This window comes from Neoarius graeffei, chromosome 13 (genome assembly GCF_027579695.1).
Source record: "Neoarius graeffei isolate fNeoGra1 chromosome 13, fNeoGra1.pri, whole genome shotgun sequence".
NCBI classification, from domain to species: domain Eukaryota; kingdom Metazoa; phylum Chordata; class Actinopteri; order Siluriformes; family Ariidae; genus Neoarius; species Neoarius graeffei.
Window position 1 is genome coordinate 50827383 of NC_083581.1, and position 20587 is coordinate 50847969.

The window sequence follows — 20587 nt, forward strand, 5'->3', positions numbered from 1 at the left end:
AAACACTCAGGAAGAAACCGCGAAAAGCAAAGTGAACACGGAATGGCAACTAGAAAGTCTACAGCTGTTCGGAAAGTCCTGAAAACAGCTTCACAAGACTCCTCGATGTAAGAATAAGTTTTACTTTTCGCTGTTTAACTTGTTAGGTGCGGTGCAGTTTTGTTGGTGTTTCCTCGTTGAACACACAATGCACGACATCCAGGGAGTTGGGAGCCATTTGGGATCCATTCAGTGTGTTTAACCAACGCTGTAAAACTAAAATCTAGGAGTTATGATCGCTTGTGGATGATTTACAATCAAGTAAGAAATAAGACACGAGAAGGCATGCTGTTCTAGGAAACTAATCAACAACGGGGTGGTGTGATCTGATACCGCTCAAAGTTGATTATATCTCTGTTACTCAAACACCACAGAAAGCTGGTTAACGATTAAAAGACAGGTTGTACACTTTAACCGTTTATAGTTGCATTTTAATGTTGTAGAAAAGTTAACTTTTGTTGTCATTTACATTATAGTAACTATTTTAAAAAATTAATTCTCTCATTATCATCTCTTTGTTTCCAAGCCAAAGAACTATGCTGCTTGTTTTGTTAGTAAGGAATGGGATAACTCTGTCCTGAAGACTTTCCAGTGGCGGAAAACCTACCGCCCTTGAAGACACTGAGGCCCCTTCCATGAATGTTAAATTTACATTCACACATTAGGCTTAAGGCCAATTTATGCTGACAACCCAGTCCTCGCAGATAGCGTCTGCGTAGCCCCCCCACCTTCACAGACGCTCTGCGCGCACCTCCCAAAAATTGTGACCACCGCAGAAGCCTCGCAGACAAGAGGGCTCTGATTGGTCCACTCTACATCCGCTGTACACGCACTTCCGCTTCCCTACTTTCCCGGTTTGGTTTGTTTTCATGACCGCCATTTTTAAAAACACGAGCGAAGATGGAGCAGCACGAAGAGCGGTTGATCGAGGAAGTACGTACATCTATACGACTCCAGTTCTAGTCATTATAAGTAACCGGAGGATAAACACTCCACTAACCACACCCACCAGCTACTCCTAGCGATTTCGCGACTTCGCGCCCCCTTGCGTTGTGGCGGTGAATAACACCGCGCACGCCTATTACTCCCCGCTCAACGATAAATTACAACTGTCTGCGAAAAGCTATCTGCGAAAGCCTTGTCGCAAGAGCATGCAGAGGCCTTTAGATTATTACCCTGTCCACACTAGGGATTTTGTATCGATACGAAACTACTTTCGTACCGCAACACCTGTCCACACTAGCAACTATACCGGTACTGTAGCGGTATAACTGTATCGGTACGAAACCCACAAATGTATGGGTTTCGTACCAGTACAGTATCGGTACTGTAGCGCTTCGCTGTAGTGTGGACAGATGAAGCGGCTCTGTATCGATACAAATATAATGCGCATGCGCAAAGTCACACACCTCAATCGATGTCTTCGCTGAATAAAATGGTGAAGAACGGAGATTCGTTTGTTTCTTTCTCAACTGCCTCACGCGTTTTATACGATTTGACTGAATAAATGACCACCAGAAATACAGACTGTACATTGACAACAAAAAGCGCACACATGTTTCATCCGCCATATATTCTCAGAAGGAAGTTACTCGGTAACCACGGAAACATTTCGCGCACGCGCATTTCAACTACCGTGAAAGAAAACCACAAACATTTCTCGCTAGTGTGGACAGATGCACTAAACTGTACCGGTATACTTTGTATCGATACAGTTATACCACTTTCGTACTGGTATAAGTGTGAACACAGCATATATGAAGTGTCTGCCGCACAAGTCCATAAATTGCTACTCATTTGAATCTTCAAGGCTGTGCTGTTATAGAAATGAATCAGCACCTGCCAGCCGGTCAGATTCAAGAATTCAACAGCAACTTTGTTCAGAAAAAATTATAGCTACTTCACTGATAAGAAATGAAATTAACGATTCAGCCAGAGGAGGCAGTACGGTGGTGTAGTGGTTAGCACTGTCACCTCACAGCAAGAAGGTCCTGGGTTTGAGCCCAGCGGCTGGCAAGGGCCTTTCTGTGTGGAGTTTGCATGTTCTCCCCGTGTCTGCGTGCGGGTGCTCTGGTTTCCCCCACAGTCCAAAGACATACAGATTAGGCTAATTGGTGGCTCTAAATTGACCGTAGGTGTGAATGGTTGTTTGTCTCTGTGTCAGCCCTGCAATAACCTGGTGACTTGTCCAGGGTGTACCTCGCCTCTCGCCCATAGTCAGCTGGGATAGGCTTCAACTTGCCTGCGACCCTGTCGGACAGGATAAGCGGCTACAGATAATGGATGGATGGATTCAGTCAGAGCCAGAATCTTGCCTTGATGTAGCATGCTTTATTATATGGTGCTAACTGCCAAAATTTTTTATTTAATTTATTTATTTTCTTCTTTTTTTTTTTTTAAGTTTGGCATCTGGAAATGATGACAGCTGTGGAAGCAACAGTGGAGCAAAAAGGAAACCCAAATGTAAAGCTGTTAACTCACATTTTCTTTCAGTCAAGATGTTACAATACACAGTATCACTGTTTATGTAATAATATTGCCATCCCTTTTCTTCAGCTTCTGGGACAATTGTGAAGTCTCGTTATATGCAGATTGAAAAGAAGGCAGTTGTAAAGGTAACAAAATATTGATCTTCCTCACCAGCTTAATGCATCTTGTAGAATACAGAATAGCCATGGTTTGATTGCATGTTTAGCTCCTTTCTTTTTTTTTTTTCCCCACTCAGAAAAATACACCAAATGAGTCTGTTCTTGTGCCACCCATTCCTACTTCACCTAAAGTTGGTAGTGGCCACAAACCCAGATTTGGTACACCGCCAAGACGGACATTACACGCTCAGTCGGATCAGAACTCTGTGTGTAAGTTTATGAACGCTAATGACTTTTTCCCCCCTCTCATTTATTGAAGGAAAACTCCACCATGTTAAATGTATGTACGTTAAAATATGGATGCAGTTGTTTAGCGATTCTGCTGCTAATTTGTTGGTTGGTGCAGTATTTTTGTGACCACTGCCTCACATAGAGCCTGTAGCCACTTTGTAATTGTGATGTAAGAATGAGTGTAACAGTCGCGCACTGTGCATGCACATACACGTGTTCCAATTAAAATGACTAGTGAGTGTATACAGTTCGGTTCACCATTCGAAATAAATGGACTAGACTAAAGAAATTGTTTTCAGACATGTTTATGCTTATTACCGAGGGAAAGTGCGTTCCTGTTTTAAAATATACTCTCGGTTGTCCCCCTTTCCTGGCCTTCTTTGGCCATTGGTCCCATGTGTGATGATGTTGAAAAGAGTATTGAGACTGCTGAGCTCTAGCGCCAGGCCTTTTCCGGGAAATAAGAGTTTCAGTCATGGCAACAGTGTGTGTATGCCAGCCTCGGTTCGGAGGTTTCAGTTTCGAAAACTGTAAGAGGTAAGAGTAGAATAATATAAAGTACAGACATTTGGTGTATTTTACTTTTGTGATTTTTTATTTATTTTTTTTTAATTCATTTTTGTGGCTACTGCCTTATAGAGGAAAAAAAATAATGCGTGTGCATATGCATGCTATATTTACTGTATGGACATGGTATCAGAAAATTTTTATTTATAAGCAGTAGCCACAGGTACCCATAGGGTACCTATTTTGTTTATTCCCATGATGGATATTAATGATTTCAAACACACAAGTGATAATGGTCTGTTTTTGCGGTTAGCTCCTAAAAAAAACAAGCACAGGAGCTTCGTTTCTCACTTGCCATTTCTGGAGCATTCGTGAAAAATCTAATGTAGAGTAAGTGGAGACAACAAATGCTCCACAGTTGTGCTTGGGCACAAACTTCCAGAATGCAGTACAGTTACACAACGTAGTTGCTCCGAGTTATTGCAGGGACTTACCTCAGCTAGAGATGACAAGCTCAATGATGCTGATAGCAGTATTAGTATGAATGTTGTATCTTTGAAACCCTTTGTGTTTGAGGCAAAATTTGCAGAGGAGTAGGTGAAAAAGGTTGACAAACTAAAGGAATAAAGTGCTGAAGAAAATAGACCAACTTGTGGTGCAAGAAGTTCAAACATTTAAAAAAAAAAAAAAAGTCACCTAAAATTTAATCATAAAATTAATCCTTTTCACCATTGAAGATCACACATTAATTATAAATGCTAATGTATAAGTCATACAAGGTGGATTTTCCTTTAACAAAATTTGATGATGCTGGTAACTCACATTTGCATTCATGTTGTTTTATGTGATTAACTTGAATCGCTGCAAAACTCCCACCAGCAGTTATACCCAGCCTTTTAGAGTCTCCAAGTCTTGGTGGAAATGTCTTGCAGTCAACAGTACTGGATGGTCACTGCATACGTCCAAACTTTGATCTCTCTGTCATTAAAGGTACAAATTAAAGTGTCTCCTACCCCTTTTCCACCAGTGTAGTTCAAGTGCTGGTTTGGAGCCGGTGTCTAATCTCAAACCAGTTCTTCTCATTTCAAAGGCCAAAGAACTAGCTCTTGGTCCGGAAAACTATAACAAGAGCGGCACCAACACTTTGCTTGTATATAACTAAGCACCGCTTATGCTGGGCTGGGGGTGGGATTATCGTGGCCAAGAAGAACAGCTAAAACTTTGTGACTGCAATTTTTACAACGGGGGGGGGGAACCCCACAATCAGTCTCTTCCGCCTAATCAAGTTGTCCACCATTGTGTTTCCCAAAGGTCTGAAATAGACTTGTGGTGGTAGCTGGTGGAAAGGGCTAGCATGACCTGATGATACAAAAATGGTCTCCTACATGTAATTTTGGACCATGTTGGAATCTGCGCCGCTGGTGCAGATTGAAAATCTGATCTACTCTTGCTGCTCAGTGAATTCCAGATATTGTCTGTCAGCAACAATGATGGGTTTCAGAAAAACTGACCCTTTTTTAAAAAAAAAATTTTTTTTGTTAAATTATTTCATTTTGACTTACAAAGAAGGAAAATGGGGAAGTCATGGCCTAATGGTTAGAGAAACAGCTTTGGGACCAAAAGGTTGCTGGTTTGATTCCCCAGACTAGCAGGATTGACTTAAGTGCCCTTGAGCAAGGCACCTAACCCCCAACCGCTCTGGCAAGAGTGGTGGCGTACCTTGTGTCTGATTAGCCAAAGAAAAACTGATGATGTGATCATCAGTTCGGGCATTGAACCCAACTGACTGACTGACTGACTGAAGAAGGAAAAGAAACCCTATCTGTTTGCTTTTAAATTTTTTATCTGTGATTTCTGATAAAATGACCTATGGATTTTTTTTGTAAGTGTAACAAAAAATAAAATGACACTACATAGATTGTTAATGTACTTTTAATAATCAATTAAACAGGCTAGGAAAAAGCACTTTTATAAAGCTGAATGCACTGACTGGACTCAAGCGTTCCATGTTGTCATGGTAACACTGACAATAACATATAACATGCAAACTGATTAGGATTGTCTACTACATGAAAGCTCTCCATTTTGCTCCAGTGCATTGCTGGGAAAGTGGAGACTCATACAGTGGTGTAATGATGTGGCTGTCTGTCATGTGGACAGATCAGTTCTTAGAAGGATTACAAGTTGAACCAATTCCAAATTGGCACTAGTTCACATTGGTGGAAAGGGGATATCGGACTCTGCATTGAAAGTATAGAATACTGTCTCTGATTGGCTTCATATTACAGTGTTTTTTTTTTTCTCCAGAAAACACAGCCCCAACATCACACCCAAGTGCAGTGGACCTGAATGCTAAAAAAAGAAACCTGGAGTTAGAAACATTTCTGTTGGCCTTCCTCACTGCTAAGGTTAGATCCAGCGATGATTAGGATAATCCGACAAATCAAAGAATATATTCTAATTTGTGTGATCAAGTTATTTTGCAGCCCATATTTTCGAGATTGTCATTCAAACACAGATTTAGCCTGCAGTGTAGTACATGGTGTTATCAATAGCATCAAAACATCCCAGTTTACCAAAGCTCTCTTTGCCCTTTAACCCCCATATCTCCATATTTATTGAAGAGAAAAGACTAAAGTGGGGTTTCAACCTAGACATAAACTGTACCTGAGTCCTGAACACTAACACGTGTATTTCTTACACAGGGCTTTGTAAGAAAAAGGTCGCCTTAATTATTCTATGCACTAATAGAGCCTGCACCTATTGATTTGAAGCAGACATTGTGATAGAATAAACATTTTCAGGAGCTGTTTCAATTATAATGGTATGTGCCTGATTTTTGTTAATTATGACTTCTTGAACGTAACCTCTTAATCGCTGTTTTGGGTTGCTCTAACTAGAAAATTAATTATTTTACTTGGATCGTGGCTAAGAAAAAGTAAAATCAGGCTAAGCTGCAATGAGAACACGACAGGTGGGTAAGTGAATAAAAGGGAACCTGAAATATAAAATTGTTGGATAAAATGGGTATTGGCTCTTGATACTGACAACAAGGATTAGGCCATTTAGGAGTAGGAAACTTAATAAACTACTGAAGAGTTTTGTGCCAGTAGAGAAGTGATTAGCAACATTATCAGGATGATTGTGAACATTTGGCATTTGATCAGTTAATTGTAGCTCCTCCCATATGTGCCAACTCTGCTCACATGGTAACTGAACTTATTTTGGAGCCATGTTCTCTGGTGGAAATATGCTATAAGAATCAGTGCTTGATCTGTGTAATTAAAGAACTTAATTACGAAGTCAATGAATTGGGATGGCGACATCTGTATATCTGTACTTTTTGACATTTGAATTTGTCCTTGTATCAGTCTTCTTTTCATGTTGAATTTTTTTATCCAGATCGAAAACAGTACACAAAAACTTAAAGAAGAAGCAGAAAGAAATCTTATTACTCTGATGGAAGAAGAGGAAAAGCTGCGTTCAAAAGTTATGAACAAGAAACGACAGTGCCTTCATCTCGAAAAGCAGCAGCAGCTCGATGATTTACTTGACCTGCAGGTTACATTTTATACATTTTAGTTTTACTTTTAAGTTTCAATATTGTATATTATTTTCATAATTAGGTGATGCTTTGTGGTGTGTTTTCTCAGACTGTCGCACTAAAACCGGTCACTGCAACTGCAAAGCAATTCACAGAGGAGTACAAGACCTTTGCCTCAGCGATAGACACAACACGGCATGAGCTACCTATTAAGAACTTGCACCTTGAAGAAGATAGAGGGGAGTTTCTGGGTCAGTGAATAGTTTTGTGGTGTTGTGGGTGTATCCCCCCGGCAAAAACCCCCAAAACAAAAAAAAAACCCAGGGCAGTAAACCTCATCTCATCTCATTATCTCTAGCCGCTTTATCCTTCTACAGGGTCGCAGGCAAGCTGGAGCCTATCCCAGCTGACTACGGGCGAAAGGCGGGGTACACCCTGGACAAGTCGCCAGGCCATCACAGGGCTGACACATAGACACAGACATCCATTCACACTCACATTCACACCTACGGTCAATTTAGAGTCACCAGTTAACCTAACCTGCATGTCTTTGGACTGTGGGGGAAACCGGAGCACCCGGAGGAAACCCACGCGGACACGGGGAGAACATGCAAACTCCACACAGAAAGGCCCTCGCCGGCCCCGGGGCTCGAACCCAGGACCTTCTTGCTGTGAGGCGACAGCGCTAACCACTACACCACCGTGCCGCCCGGCAGTAAACCTGTAAAACAAAATATTAGGGATGCACCAATTGTGAAATTATGGGCTGATACTGATTGTTTAAAATAGCAAATTGGCCAATACTAATACTGATGTTTTTTGTTTTGTTCATTTTGTTGCCCTCTTAAGTCATGCCAGGGTCGTTTCCAGCCAGTGGCTGTTATGGGTGGTATTATAGTACCACCTATCGGATGTTCTCCAACTCTGCAACTGGGTAAGCTACTGTTGTCCGGGTTTGACCGCAAATAGCAAACCCAAAATTTACCCAGCATAAAATGGATGCTACAAAACAGATAAACACTGCCATTAGTGAATGTCAACCTATTTGCCGATAGGTTTATGGCTGTCAACAAGGTGAATATTGGCTGATGCCGATGTACGGCCAATAAATTGATGCATCCCTAAAACATATTTTCATTGGGGCTCCAGAGCCTGTTGCAAAAACAAGCTTATTTAGCACTGGCTGTGTTTGGATCTCCATATGTGCATTCATGATAATGAACAGTGTCTTGAGAACTGCATGGATGCACACTATTGCTAAAGTGGTGTAGTTTGAAGACATTTTGGTCTACAGTAGACTTTTTTTTTTAATATAGAATATATAAAACACAGTGGACATGTTATTTTAAAACCAATTGTGATTGTTGACATACAGCAATAGATTAAACAATTGTTACTATTTGAAAATAATTACATGCATTAATAGGAGGGTCACAATTCACAATGCCCAGCCACCTCATTTTACCCACAATCTTTTCTCATATTTCAGATAAAGCAGTTGTCTGTCTGAAGCATAGTCAGTGTATCTTGGAGCAGTACATGAAGGATGTTTCCACAGACAGTGAAAGCACTGCATCAGGTCTTAAAGAGATAAAAAGTGCAGCACATGAGATTGACCAGCATCTCCTCAGGTACAGCAACATCCATTACACAACAAATAGTCTCAAAATTCCTGTAATATAATATTAAACAGTGCTTATTTGTTATATTGTGTGAATACTGTAGTTCATCCAACCCCTTACTTTATCTTACAGTACGTCGTCTGATCTGTTGGAACTGTCCTCATTAGTGAGTCAGGAAATGGTACTGGTCCAGCAGTGTTTGGAGGAAGATAAAATTGGATTTAATACAGTAGAAAGTCTCTTTTCAGATTAAAGTAGGTTTTTTTTGTGACTGTATAGAGTAATTATTAAAGCATTGAGAATTTAGTTTGTGTACTATTTTATTGATTTTCTTCGAGCAGTGTCATGAGTGATGATTTACTCTTGATTTCAGGCAGTTGTATGATTCAGAATTAAATTGTTACAGACTAATAATTCTGAATGAATGTGACTTGATGTAAAGAATTAATATGTCTAAGTTAAATGGAGTGATGGTCTAATATCTTTGATATTCTGAATCACCCATCAAGACTCATTTGAAACTGTACAGTATATAGGACTGTGTTTTCTGTGTGCCGTTGAGATGAAATGTGTATGTAATTAAGCGTTTATTTAATATTTGTTCAGGGATCTAGATACACCACTTTGTTAGGTACACCTATAGTCAACATTAGATTGGTTAACATTATGTGCCCCCTTTTAAGAAATTGTGTAAAACATTACAAGAGTTCAAATTTATTACTGTTATAGACCTGAATTTCCTAAGACCAATTTAATACTGTTTTCTTTTGAAAGTGAAAGCATAAACTCTAATACTGAAGGAAAGGTTGGATGCAAAAAAGATGATCACTTAAAATTATACATAAAAGTAGAAATGGGTAAATACAAATTTTGGAATGATTATTGAAAAAGTATTAGAGACAAGGAACAATGGTGTTCATTTCAATTTTATTTTGAAGTTTAAGAAATTCCTTAACCCTTCGGTTTTTTTTTTTTTAATATTCATTAGGACATGAGATTCTACTGCTGCACAGTGTAGAGTAAAACTGCAGTCATGACAAATTATAAGGTTTAAATTAATTGAGCAATGGCAGCGAACCTGGCTTTGGAAAAGCCATGACTCTCTCAATTTTAAAATAAAAAAGCCTCAATTAATATCCATACACTTTTAAGTAAAACTTCAGTTAAAACTAAACCTGCAAAACATAAACACACAATTTCATTTCTGAAGAGCTAGGTATAAACGGAAGCTTATTTACATCCGGGTGAAAATAACCACACAGTGGAGCTATTTGCACACTTAAACACCAATTAAAAAAAAAAGCAAACAAATACAAAAGTGCACATGTGCACCCATTACTGGCACATGCTTGACCACATGTTCTTGGCTCGCCAGCTATTTACAGCACTGCACAGTAAAATAGTCAGGGTTACCCGGAAATGACGTATTTTATAAATGCACTGTAAGAAGTGACGTTTTGTTGTCAGTGATTGAACTGCAGGGCGGAGTGGGTTACCTTAGGTGAGTGTGCTAGTTGTTTTGTTTATTAAGCAGATGTGCTTAAAGTAAATTTATTTCAAATTCAGAAGAGACTTTGATTTATATTTTTGATTTTATACACAACTTCAACCAGCACAGTAAAATCAGCAAGCGGGTGGAGTCTCGAGTTGTTGGCTAATAGTTATCAACAACCTTTTTTTTTTTTTAAGAGAACTAGTTACACATGTAACCGGAAGGTGAAGTCAGTTTTCCACGTCATTTCCGGTGTGGTAGCCGTAATAATAGGATGTCTATGGCTGTAGACGTTACCTCGTTAATATTAGAGTATAAAGGCAGGTATCAGGGTGCTGTATAACTACTGCTACACTTCCGGATTTTGCTGTTTAGGTTCTAGTTCAAGCTACGCTGGCAATATTCTGTCGCCATAGCAGGGCTCTGTTTGTATTGTTTCTTTTTATTGATTGATCGATTTGAAATTTGCTCGCGTCTCTCCACCCCGCGCAGCCGCAGTCTGACCTGTTTATTGGTTGCGTCTGTTCCAGACAGTGCTGCTGGTGTCACTTTCGTGTTTTTAACATTGGCTGGCGGATATTAACAAGACCGCTTCAACCCATGGTAACTTTCTTAGTTTTTTTTTTTTAACGGTGAGATTATTGTTTTAAGAAGTACACATTGAACAAAACGCTGTATTAATATACATTTGTCTTCAGCAGCTGAGCCTTCCACTGCTGCTTTTTGTTTTAACATTATTGTAAGTTTTATTTTGTTTAACATATTTGAGTAACCGCACTTTTTTTTTTTTTAAGTGATTTTTTTTTTTTTGTTCCCTGCCTTTTTATAGAGGTGTTTACCAATTGTTTTTACAGGTGGCTTTTCTTTTGTTTGTCTTATTTGGTGTCTTATTTTGAGTTGATTGCATGTTGAACTATTTTTGTGTATTTATTTCTTTAGCTGCCTCATAATGTGACACCTCTTTATTTTCTGGGTACCTCGATGCGGTTTTCTCTCCTTTAGTTTTGTATTCTTAATTTTAACTTTGTTTTTTTGAATGTGAAATTAAACTCTATCTTGTTGTGAACTAAATGAACCATGTCTCTTTGGTGAACTTGCCTGTGTGGGAACCCCCCTGGCTTTATTTTATGAGTCAGGTTCAATTATAACCTTTTTTTTTTTTACCATTCAAGTGACTATTCTTAGGGTGGTGTATTTGGACTTTAGTGCTGTAAAAGCCAAAATCTAGCTAAGGACCTAATTCGGTGGTATTATTATTATTATTATTATTATTATTATTATTGGGAAGCCGGGCGGCACGGTGGCGTAGTGGTTAGCGCTGTCGCCTCACAGCAAGAAGGTCCTGGGTTCGAGCCCCGGGGCCGGCGAGGGCCTTTCTGTGTGGAGTTTGCATGTTCTCCCCGTGTCCCCGTGGGTTTCCTCCGGGTGCTCCGGTTTCCCCCACAATCCAAAGACATGCAGGTTAGGTTAACAGGTGACTCTAAATTGACCGTAGGTGTGAATGTGAGTGTGAATGGTTGTCTGTGTCTATGTGTCAGCCCTGTGATGACCTGGCGACTTGTCCAGGGTGTACCCCGCCTTTCGCCCGTAGTCAGCTGGGATAGGCTCCAGCTTGCCTGGGACCCTGTAGAAGGATAAAGCGGCTAGAGATAATGAGATTATTGGGAAGCCATGGCCTAATGGTTGGAGAAATGGCTTTGGAACCAAAAGGTTGCTGGTTCACTTCCCTGGACCAGCAGGACTGGCTTAAGTGCTCTTGAGCAAGGTAACTGCTCTGGCAAGAGTGGTGGTGAACCTTGTCTGATTAGCCAAAGAAAAACTGATGATGCAATTATCAGTTCGGGCATTGAACCTGACCAACTGAACTGACTATTATTGACAAACTGTATTTAGAGTGAGCGTTAAATTTAGGTGAGTGAGAAAGGCGAGAATATTTGTGTTAATCGGCTCCAATACAGATATATAAATTTGTGAACCAATGCCATGTCTGTGTCTCCGCTGTGCTGCGAATAATAACCAAGCCGAATAATATCTGCTGTTGTGGTCTTCTGGTGGTCCCTTTTCAGTGATGAATAGAATATCTGCATACATGATCTGTATGAAGTCAGTAATTGTATACTGGCAGGACTACATCTGATAAAAGGGCCAGAGAATGCAGCTCTAAGCTGTTAGTCACTTAGGCTTTAGCTATAAAAGTGGGTTCGGATCAAGGACTTCTTTTTGGCAGATGTGAACGTAATAAATACACTCTTGGCTCTCTAAATTACCTAATAAAAGGACAGCTAAGTCCTTAAAAACGGCTAGTGGCCTAGTGGTAGCGTGTCCGCCTCTCGATCGGGAGATCGTGAGTTCTATTCACGGTCGGGTCATACCAAAGACCATAAAAATGGTACCTACTACCATCTGGCAAGGCACGCTGCAATACAGATGCGAGTGGGGAGTTAAACTCTCATGGTTGGATTAGATGAGCCTTTATTATCTCTACCTGAGAGAAATTTGAGGTTACCAGAGGACTAGCCCCCCACTGTAACCCTAGCTATGTAATAGGCGAGAGGCCAAGGGCTGTGGAAACGGAGATCGGCACCGCCCGATGCGCCACATGGCGCGGGAAGGACTTTAACTTAACTAAGTCCTTAAAATCTGTTATCAGCATGGTAGTGCAATAGGCATCATTGCCGCCTCTTAGCTCTTGGGTCCCCAGTTCAATCTTGCACTCAGGATATTGTCTGTGTGAAGGTTCACATTTGGGGTGAGTTTTCTCTGGTTTATTTCTGCTGTCCAAAAGTGTGCGTGGAGCCTGCAATAAACTGGTGTCTTGTATGGGGTATTACCGCCTCATGCCCAGTATTCCAAGATTAGGGTCTGGATCCATTGTGACCCTTACCAGGCCAAAGTAGTTATTGAAAGGAATGATTGAATGATTCTTTATCTAAAGATAAATATAGAACTAATAATGAAATGGTTATGCAAAGTATCTTTTGTCTAACATTGCCTGTATACACCAAGGTAAACAGACTTTTTCAGTTTTCTACTCAAGCATTTCAACAATATGCTGTATTCTAGCTTGGCTTTTTGTGTGTAGTGGACACATCTAATACGGTTGAAACAAAAGTTGCAATCTGCTCCATGCATAGGAAGCCACCCTGTGAGAAGATGGGGGGTCAGGAGCGATGTGGGGCTGAAGCAAAGCCAGAAGAATCAGTTCCACGTGGTACCTGTACCACTATGTGTCCCATCTCAGAAGTCAGGCGGCGGGAAAAACACAGGCAGTTACACTGCTTTGAGCTGGAACGTGGGACAGAGAAAGAGCGCATGCCCCATGCTGATCTCTCTCGCACTGTTAAAGAGTACTCTCGTCCTGCAGCTGGTAAAGATAGCACCAGAGCCTGTGATCTGCGACCACCGGACGTTCTGTTCAAGACAGTGTGTTACTTGGTGGATGAAATAGCAGCCTCCCCTACATTGCAGCCCTGGACTGAGGTCAGCAACTACATACAGATGTATTACATTGTAAGAATTGTAGTTGTTAGCAAATCTGCTGGAAGGCACATTAAAAAGCACCTCTGATTAAGTATCATCAGATTAAACTCGGAACATTTACAACCCTTCAGTGCAGGCATCTTGTGCAGGAATTACGACTTATATGTTAACATTTGGTATCCTTCTTGACAAAGGTAGTCCTTTTTTTTTATTCTACTTTTGTTTCCATCCTATGATTTTGCATAACTTTCTGGTATTGACTACTTTCATGTTACCCATAATGCTTTGTGCCTTGGGGGGGAACCAAAATATAAACAAACTAAAACAACACTGCATCGCAGACTGACAGTAATTTTTCAAAATTAAATCTCCCTAAAACCTTCAAAGAAGTGTCAAAACTAACTAAATGGAAGCTCGAAGAAAAGCCTTTTTTGTGGACTTCAATTGGTTTAAAAAAAAAGCACTTGTAAATATTGTATCTAATGCTTTAAACATCTCTACTTCGGGTGACAACCAGCAGCCTTCTTCATCTGTCAGCATGGCTGTTCCAACAATTACTTACATGCACAAGTTAAAAGATTGGGAGAAGAGCTTTGGAAGATCGACACTGCTCATAGAAGAATCCACAGTGAAATTGTTTTTGCTGGGTGCTGGTTATGATGAGAAGGCCGTAAGAAAATACAAAACGCTTTGTCCATGGGAACACAAGCAAGGAATTCACTCCGTTAAGTACTGTAAACACAGCAGAACTGTCAAATTTCTTTAAGTTGACTTTGATTTCCTTCACTCTGATTTTCCTTGAGCTCATATGCTACCAGATTATGACAATCTTTGGGCTATTAGAGGAAGCCGTTAGGATCATTTGCGCTTTGTTCTGGGCGTTGATCCTTCAATAAAGTTATCCTTTTCAGTTCTTTGACTTGTCCTTGTTTTTCGGTTTTCACACTTTTTATGACCAAACACAAAGAGGGGTTGTAGGTTTCATCATGAAACCTACAACCCCTCTTTGTGTTTGGTCATAAAAAGTAGTCATGAAAGTAGTCATGACTTGGATCATCAGACTTTACTCCACCACTAAAGTGTGCAGAACACAGTCGCATGTTGTCAGTGTAAAATTTTTGATGGCGAATTCTGTGTAACTATGGTTTGTGATGCTTAGCCTCTTGAGGTATTCTATAAAACTTTAAATCGGGAAAATTCATTTTCCCCCATGTGAATTCGAAGAAATGATTGAGGTTATATGACTTCGTAAACAAATATAGTGCCTGGTTACCCCCACCCCCAAGGTGCAAAGCATTATGGATAATGTGAAAGCAGTCAATGATGCAAAGCAGTGATGACTGGTATATTGGAACATGGTTGCTGTAATGGCTTGTCACCCTTGTGACATTAGAGAAAGGAAACTACGGTGTTTGGATTCAGGTCACACCAGATCAGAAATCACTCCCCCCACCCCCCAGCAGACACTGTAATTCCTAACAGCATTGGTAATGTGAAAAACCTTCCATTGTTCAAATATATTGGAAGCAGAAAGATTTTTCCCCACAGAACCCATTTTTATTAAAATTGACTTTAGCCCCTTCTGATGTAATGTGTACAATTGTACACATGAAGTTCCATAGCATTTTTCCTTGTGTCCGAAGGGGATATATTCCAGTTGTCATTATTTACAGGCATAACTCTATTAATGTTGGTTGTGGTTTCCAGCACTGTAACAAATTATAGAAAATTGCAGACCCACTGGCTGTGCTTCACAGACTCCAGGGGTTCCCTGAAGCCCACTTTGATGACCATGGCTCTATAACTTCAACAGCTGACCTCTTCCTGATGATTGTGTAATGATGCAGCAAGCAACCCTCCTTTTTTTTTTTTATTTATGCACCATAATAATGTAACTCTAAGTTCCATTTGAATGAAGTACATTGTTTAAATAATTGTTCAGGTGTGGTGTCAAATGCAAGTGTTATTGAATGCTCACCTTTTTTTAAAAATAGCCACCATCTGTATTTCCATGTATACCGTATCTTTTTCTCTGGATGTCATACAGGTCTACAGCTTTGTGTTCGACCGTTTGCGCAGTGTGCGGCAGGACATGGTCATCCAGCGTGTGTCTGGCAAGGAGTGTGTGGCAGTGCTTGAGAGAACAGTGCGCTTCCACCTCTATGCATCATACCGGCTGTGTGGTGAGCCTCTGCAGCTCTATGACCCCTATATCAACAACACACACCTTCAGGAGTGTCTGAGCTGGCTGCTGGAATGCTACAGTGAGGGACAATATGAGCATCAGGCAGAATTCCAAGCTCTCAGCCTGCTCTACAACCTGGGTGCGTAAATGGATGGACTTGTTTCCTTGGGCTGCATATATAGACAAATCAAAGGAGAGCAATTTGTTGAACCACATGAGTGCATATGTATGAAAGGCAGAATGAATATTACAATGGACTAACCCCATTTCCAGAATAGTTGGGATATTTTCCAAAGTGCAATAAAGTCAGATTTTTGTTTTGTTAATTCATGTGAACGTTTAACTGACAAAAGTACTAAGAAAAGCTTTTCAATAGTTTTACTAATCAACTTGATTGTATTTTGTAAATATAAACAAAGTTAGAATTTGATGTCTGCAACACACTCAAAGTTGGGACAGAGGCATTATTACCATTGTAGTACTTCACCTTTCCTTTTGATAACACTTTATATGGGAACTGAGGATACTAATTGTTGCAGTTTTGCAATTGGAAATTTTGTCCCTTCTTGCTTAATACAAGACTTCAGCAGCTCAACAGTCTGTGGTCACCATTGTCTGATTCTCCTCTTCATGATGTGCCATACATTCTCAGTAGGAGACAGATCTGGATTGGCAGCAGGCCAGTCAAACACAGGCACTGTGTCTACAAAGTCATGCTGTTGTAGCCTGTGCAGAATGAGGCCTGGCATTGTCATACTCAAATAAGCAGGAAAATATGCTAACTTTTCTGGAAATGGGGTTAGCACTAAAGGGCTCCCAGTGTTACCAGGATAGACTCTAGATTTAAAATGACCCTGACCAGGATAAAATAGTTACTGGAACGAACGAATGAATGAAAGGCTCATTTCTTGTTGGTACCAGAGATGGACAAAGTACCCAACTTCATTACTTAAGTCAAAGTACAGATCCCACTGGTCAAATGTTACTCCGATACAAATGAAAGTTGTACGAGTACAGTCAAATTTTTACTTAAGTTAAAGTACTGAAGTATTTGCTTTTAAAAATACTTAAGTATTAAAAGTACATTTTCTGTCAATGCATTGTTGTATTATTGCCACAACGCTTTCAAAACCTAATGCCTCTGAAACAACTGACTGGATTTACTGACTAACCTGTAGAATAAACACCTGGTAGAACATTACAAAATGAAATACAACTGAACTGAAAAAGACCCATGATCATTTTCATTTTTTTTTTATAAATTGTAATCCTCCTCCCCACCCCCACAAAGCAGCATGGTAGTGTTCTGACCCAGCTCTGGCAGTGTGCGTGCACATGTACTGTATGTGAGTGTTACTCAGAAAGACAGTGGAATAGCTGTAAATGCAGCTTGCTCAGAAAATAAAAGTGACAATCCAACCTGATTAAAACCCAGGTCCACACCTTGAGCTAAATAACTGCCCAACAGCAACACTGCTTTAAGCAAGACCAAAAAAAAAAAGTGCAAGACCATCATCTGACATCAAAACAAAAAATTCCAGCAATTTGTTGTGACTGACTAGTGTAATACTGTCCATCTCACGTGCGTGCGTGTGTAAGTGTATGCATTCATGCACATATGAATCTGCCTGTGGAATCATGTCAGTGAAGCTCCACCTGACATGCTGGCAAACTCTTTTCAAACTCTAAGGTGGTGTTTACATTAGACCGTATCAGCGGATCATCAGATTAACGTTTTTAAAATGATTAACATGCACACAGCAACACCAATACACGATTCGCCTGCACACAGCAACGCCAATACACGGATACGCTCGGCTCCGCAGGCATCCTGCGCTCCAAATCACTCCGCCCTGAACAGTGAGTGCCCTCTGGAGGGTGCGCACTCCGGCCCTGCGCAGCTCACAGACCGCGCGAGTGAAGTGCACGAGCAGTAATTCGGGACTGAGCCGCTGTGTGTGTGATCCCAGTGCATATCGGGCATGCGCGTCACTTACCACTTGCAAGTGGAAGGATGGCAAGCCTAAAGACAATCATAACTACACAATGGGCAGTATTTGCATCAGTATTTGCAGTATTTTCATACTTTTATACTCTTTAATGAAAGGTGATACAAGGCGGAAGTCCGCGCCGTTTTTCAGCAGTCGCGTCACATGACCAACGCCAGAGAACCAGGAAGGTGGATGTCATAGTGACGTTGTCCAATGATGACGCCAGCTAGAGCTCAGCACAGCGTATCCGCGTATTCTCAATGTTTACACAGCACCGGACCAGACACGATCTGGATTGAATACGTGGACGCTGGCGGATTCCCGTTTCCAGGCGTTTTAATGTAAACGGACAGTGCATCCGCAAAGAAAACGAGACAGATACGGTCTAATGTAAACTTGGCCTTAATCATATTGGGTAGCTAACGTTACTAGAAAAGGTTTCTACATTTTGTTTATTTGGCAAGATTATGCTAAAACATTTTTGAAAGGACTTCAGATAAGTTAACGTTATTCATGTTAGCGTAACTCCGTTTTTACGTGCTAACTAACAGTGTCCAAGTTAACTAGCTGTGTTATCGTTAGCCGTAGACAAGACTATGGCAACTTGGTGGGTAAATCCATAGACAGTCATTTGACTAATCGGACTGTGTAGCTCTTGCAATGTTATCGCTAGCTCTAAAAGCACATAAAACTTCTCTGCAAGCTTTCTCTTGGACTAAAACATTTACATACCTCAATATGCTTCCGCAGGTGGGATGGCGAGTTTTTGTAGGCTGTGATGTGCTCTGTTTTAGGCAAACAAAGCAAACATGTAAAATGAAATGACTCTCTATTCCTTTCAGAACCTGAAACATGGGTTCTAGCTATAGAACTGTGGGTATGTGCATTCCCCAGAAGAACTGCCTCCTTCCATTCTGCCATTGACTGATCGTGTTAAATAACGCTGCGGAGAAATCACTGAACTTGATTTTATCCAGTCTATGGACGTGGCGTGACCCGAGTGATTGATAGACTGTCTCAGTGTCACCTGCGAAAAAACCAATCACGTTTTAGAAAAGAAAAGAAAAAAACATCCACTTTCAAAGCCACTTCATAGTAACGAGGACCTTGATAGAAATGTAGTGGAGTAAAAAGTACGATATTTGTCTTTTTAAATGGAGTGAAGTTAGTCATAAGTTAAAAAAAAAAGTAAAGTACAGATGCTCAAAGTGTACTTAAGTACAGTACTCAAGTAAATGTACTTCGTTACTGTCCACCTCTGGTTGGTACATGCATGTGAATGAGCAATGCATTTACATAATTCCAGAGGCTTATACCTCTGTAAGTAGCCGACTGAAATTCAGGTGGGGTTTACATTAGACCGTATCAGCGGATCATCAGATTAACGTTTTTAAAACGATTCGTGTGCACACAGCAGCAACGCCAATACACGATTCGCGTGCACATAGCAACGCCAATACACGGATACGCTCGGCTCCGCAGGCATCCTGCGCTCCAAATCACTCCGCCTTGAACAGCGAGTACCCTCTGGAGGGTGCGCACTCCGGCCCTGCGCAGCTCACAGAGCGCGCGAGTATAGCGCACGAGCAGTGATTTGGGACTGAGCCGCTGTGTGTGTGATCTCCGTGCATGTCGGGCATGCGCGTCACTTACCACTTGCAAGTGGAAGGATGGCAAGCCTAAAGACAATCATAACTACACAATGGGCAGTATTTGCATCAGTATTTGCAGTATTTTCATACTTTTATACTCTTTAATGAAAGGTGATACAAGGCGGAAGTCCGCGCCGTTTTTCAGCAGTCGCGTCACATGACCAACGCCAGCGAATCAGGAAGGTGGATGTCACAGTGACGTTGTCCAATGACGACGCCAGCTAGAGCTCAGCACAGCGTATCCGCGTATTCTCAATGTTTACACAGCACCGGACCAGACACGATTTGGATTGAATACGTGGACCCTGGCGGATTCCCGTTTTCCAGCGTTTCCAGGCGTTTTAATGTAAACGGACAGTGCATCCGCGAAGAAAACGAGACAGATACGGTCTAATGTAAACTTGGCCTCAACTACAAGCCCTTTGGTGTGCTGTTATGAAGCTTCTTTCCATGAAAATCTGATTTTCTACACACTGCTTGTTATTTGGTAAAATCTTTGTGTGTATAATTTTTATTTTTAGGTTCCACAAGGACATTGCAGTGTGCCCTCGAGCTGCCTGAAAGGGTGCGTGTCTCTCCTTCAGTTCAGTTAGCTCTGGCAGTTAATAGGGCTTATATGGAGCGCAACCCTGTACGCCTTCTACGTCTGGCCCAGAAACTGGACTTCATACAAGCCTGTGCCCTTCACAGACACCTACTTTCCTGCAGGAGTGATTTGCTGCTCCTCTATAGCCATGGACACAATAGCCGAAACTGCCGCTTTCCCATCCAGAAGTTAGCAGAGGTTCTCTTCCTGGAGTGTTCACTCACTGGTCAGCTTTGCCAGGCACATGGAATCCAAGTGAGTGGGGACTGTGTGGTGTTCTCTAAAACCTCCTTTTGTGAGAGCCCATGTAAAGAGTTGCAGTGTGCACAAATGCACAAACTAGTGGATGATAAGCAACAAAACCTTTCAGTAGGCAGTATCATTCATGGCATTGCCTGAACACGTGGTTAAAAGGGTGGTTCAGTCAAAAGTACCTCATTTAAATGTACACTTTTTTGTTTGTTTTAAATGTATTACTGTGAATGTTCTGCCATAGTTTTTAAAGTGTAATTTTTGGAATTTTGCGATATGCATATACAGTAATAAAGCATTTGCTTCAAAGTTTTGCTTTTGAGAAAATCCAACATTTTAAACTGTTCCTGGAGTGTAA

At 40.9% G+C, this 20587-nt stretch overlaps 2 protein-coding genes across 5 annotated transcripts; both read left to right on the forward strand.

The window, feature by feature from the left end:
• On the forward strand, nucleotides 1–8897 carry haus8 (HAUS augmin like complex subunit 8). Of its 2 annotated transcripts, none has more exons than XM_060937985.1 (10): nucleotides 1–107; nucleotides 2441–2502; nucleotides 2596–2654; nucleotides 2765–2897; nucleotides 4305–4415; nucleotides 5733–5833; nucleotides 6828–6986; nucleotides 7079–7220; nucleotides 8459–8600; nucleotides 8724–8897. In XM_060937985.1, exons 1-10 carry the CDS (start codon nucleotides 43–45, stop codon nucleotides 8842–8844), a joined length of 1095 nt encoding a protein of 364 aa, XP_060793968.1. In that variant the 5' UTR covers nucleotides 1–42; the 3' UTR covers nucleotides 8845–8897. The 2 variants fall into 2 exon arrangements, with proteins under 2 accessions (XP_060793968.1, XP_060793969.1); XM_060937986.1 differs by having other exon boundaries at nucleotides 4308–4415.
• A 727-nt stretch (nucleotides 8898–9624) lies between these two features.
• Nucleotides 9625–20538, forward strand: sac3d1 (SAC3 domain containing 1). Of its 3 annotated transcripts, XM_060937989.1 has the most exons (5): nucleotides 10143–10407; nucleotides 10618–10686; nucleotides 13218–13563; nucleotides 15611–15887; nucleotides 19913–20538. In XM_060937989.1, exons 3-5 carry the CDS (start codon nucleotides 13237–13239, stop codon nucleotides 20374–20376), a joined length of 1068 nt encoding a protein of 355 aa, XP_060793972.1. In that variant the 5' UTR covers nucleotides 10143–10407; nucleotides 10618–10686; nucleotides 13218–13236; the 3' UTR covers nucleotides 20377–20538. The 3 variants fall into 3 exon arrangements, with proteins under 3 accessions (XP_060793971.1, XP_060793972.1, XP_060793970.1); XM_060937988.1 differs by lacking the exons at nucleotides 10143–10407; nucleotides 10618–10686 and adding an exon at nucleotides 9625–10092; XM_060937987.1 differs by lacking the exons at nucleotides 10143–10407; nucleotides 10618–10686 and having other exon boundaries at nucleotides 13210–13563.
• The last annotated feature ends 49 nt before the right edge of the window (nucleotides 20539–20587 follow it).

Excerpts from the sequence above, each read along its gene's own strand:
- sac3d1 (XM_060937987.1), top strand. The coding sequence starts at position 13,210 with ATGCATAGGAAGCCACCCTGTGAGAAGATGGGGGGTCAGGAGCGATGT. Across the intron at positions 13,564-15,610 it reads CATTGCAGCCCTGGACTGAG|GTCTACAGCTTTGTGTTCGA; the intron begins GTCAGCAACTAC and ends GATGTCATACAG. Across the intron at positions 15,888-19,912 it reads CAGCCTGCTCTACAACCTGG|GTTCCACAAGGACATTGCAG; the intron begins GTGCGTAAATGG and ends TTTTATTTTTAG.
- haus8 (XM_060937985.1), top strand. The coding sequence starts at position 43 with ATGGCAACTAGAAAGTCTACAGCTGTTCGGAAAGTCCTGAAAACAGCT. Across the intron at positions 2,898-4,304 it reads GTCGGATCAGAACTCTGTGT|CAGTTATACCCAGCCTTTTA; the intron begins GTAAGTTTATGA and ends AACTCCCACCAG. Across the intron at positions 8,601-8,723 it reads ATTGACCAGCATCTCCTCAG|TACGTCGTCTGATCTGTTGG; the intron begins GTACAGCAACAT and ends TTTATCTTACAG.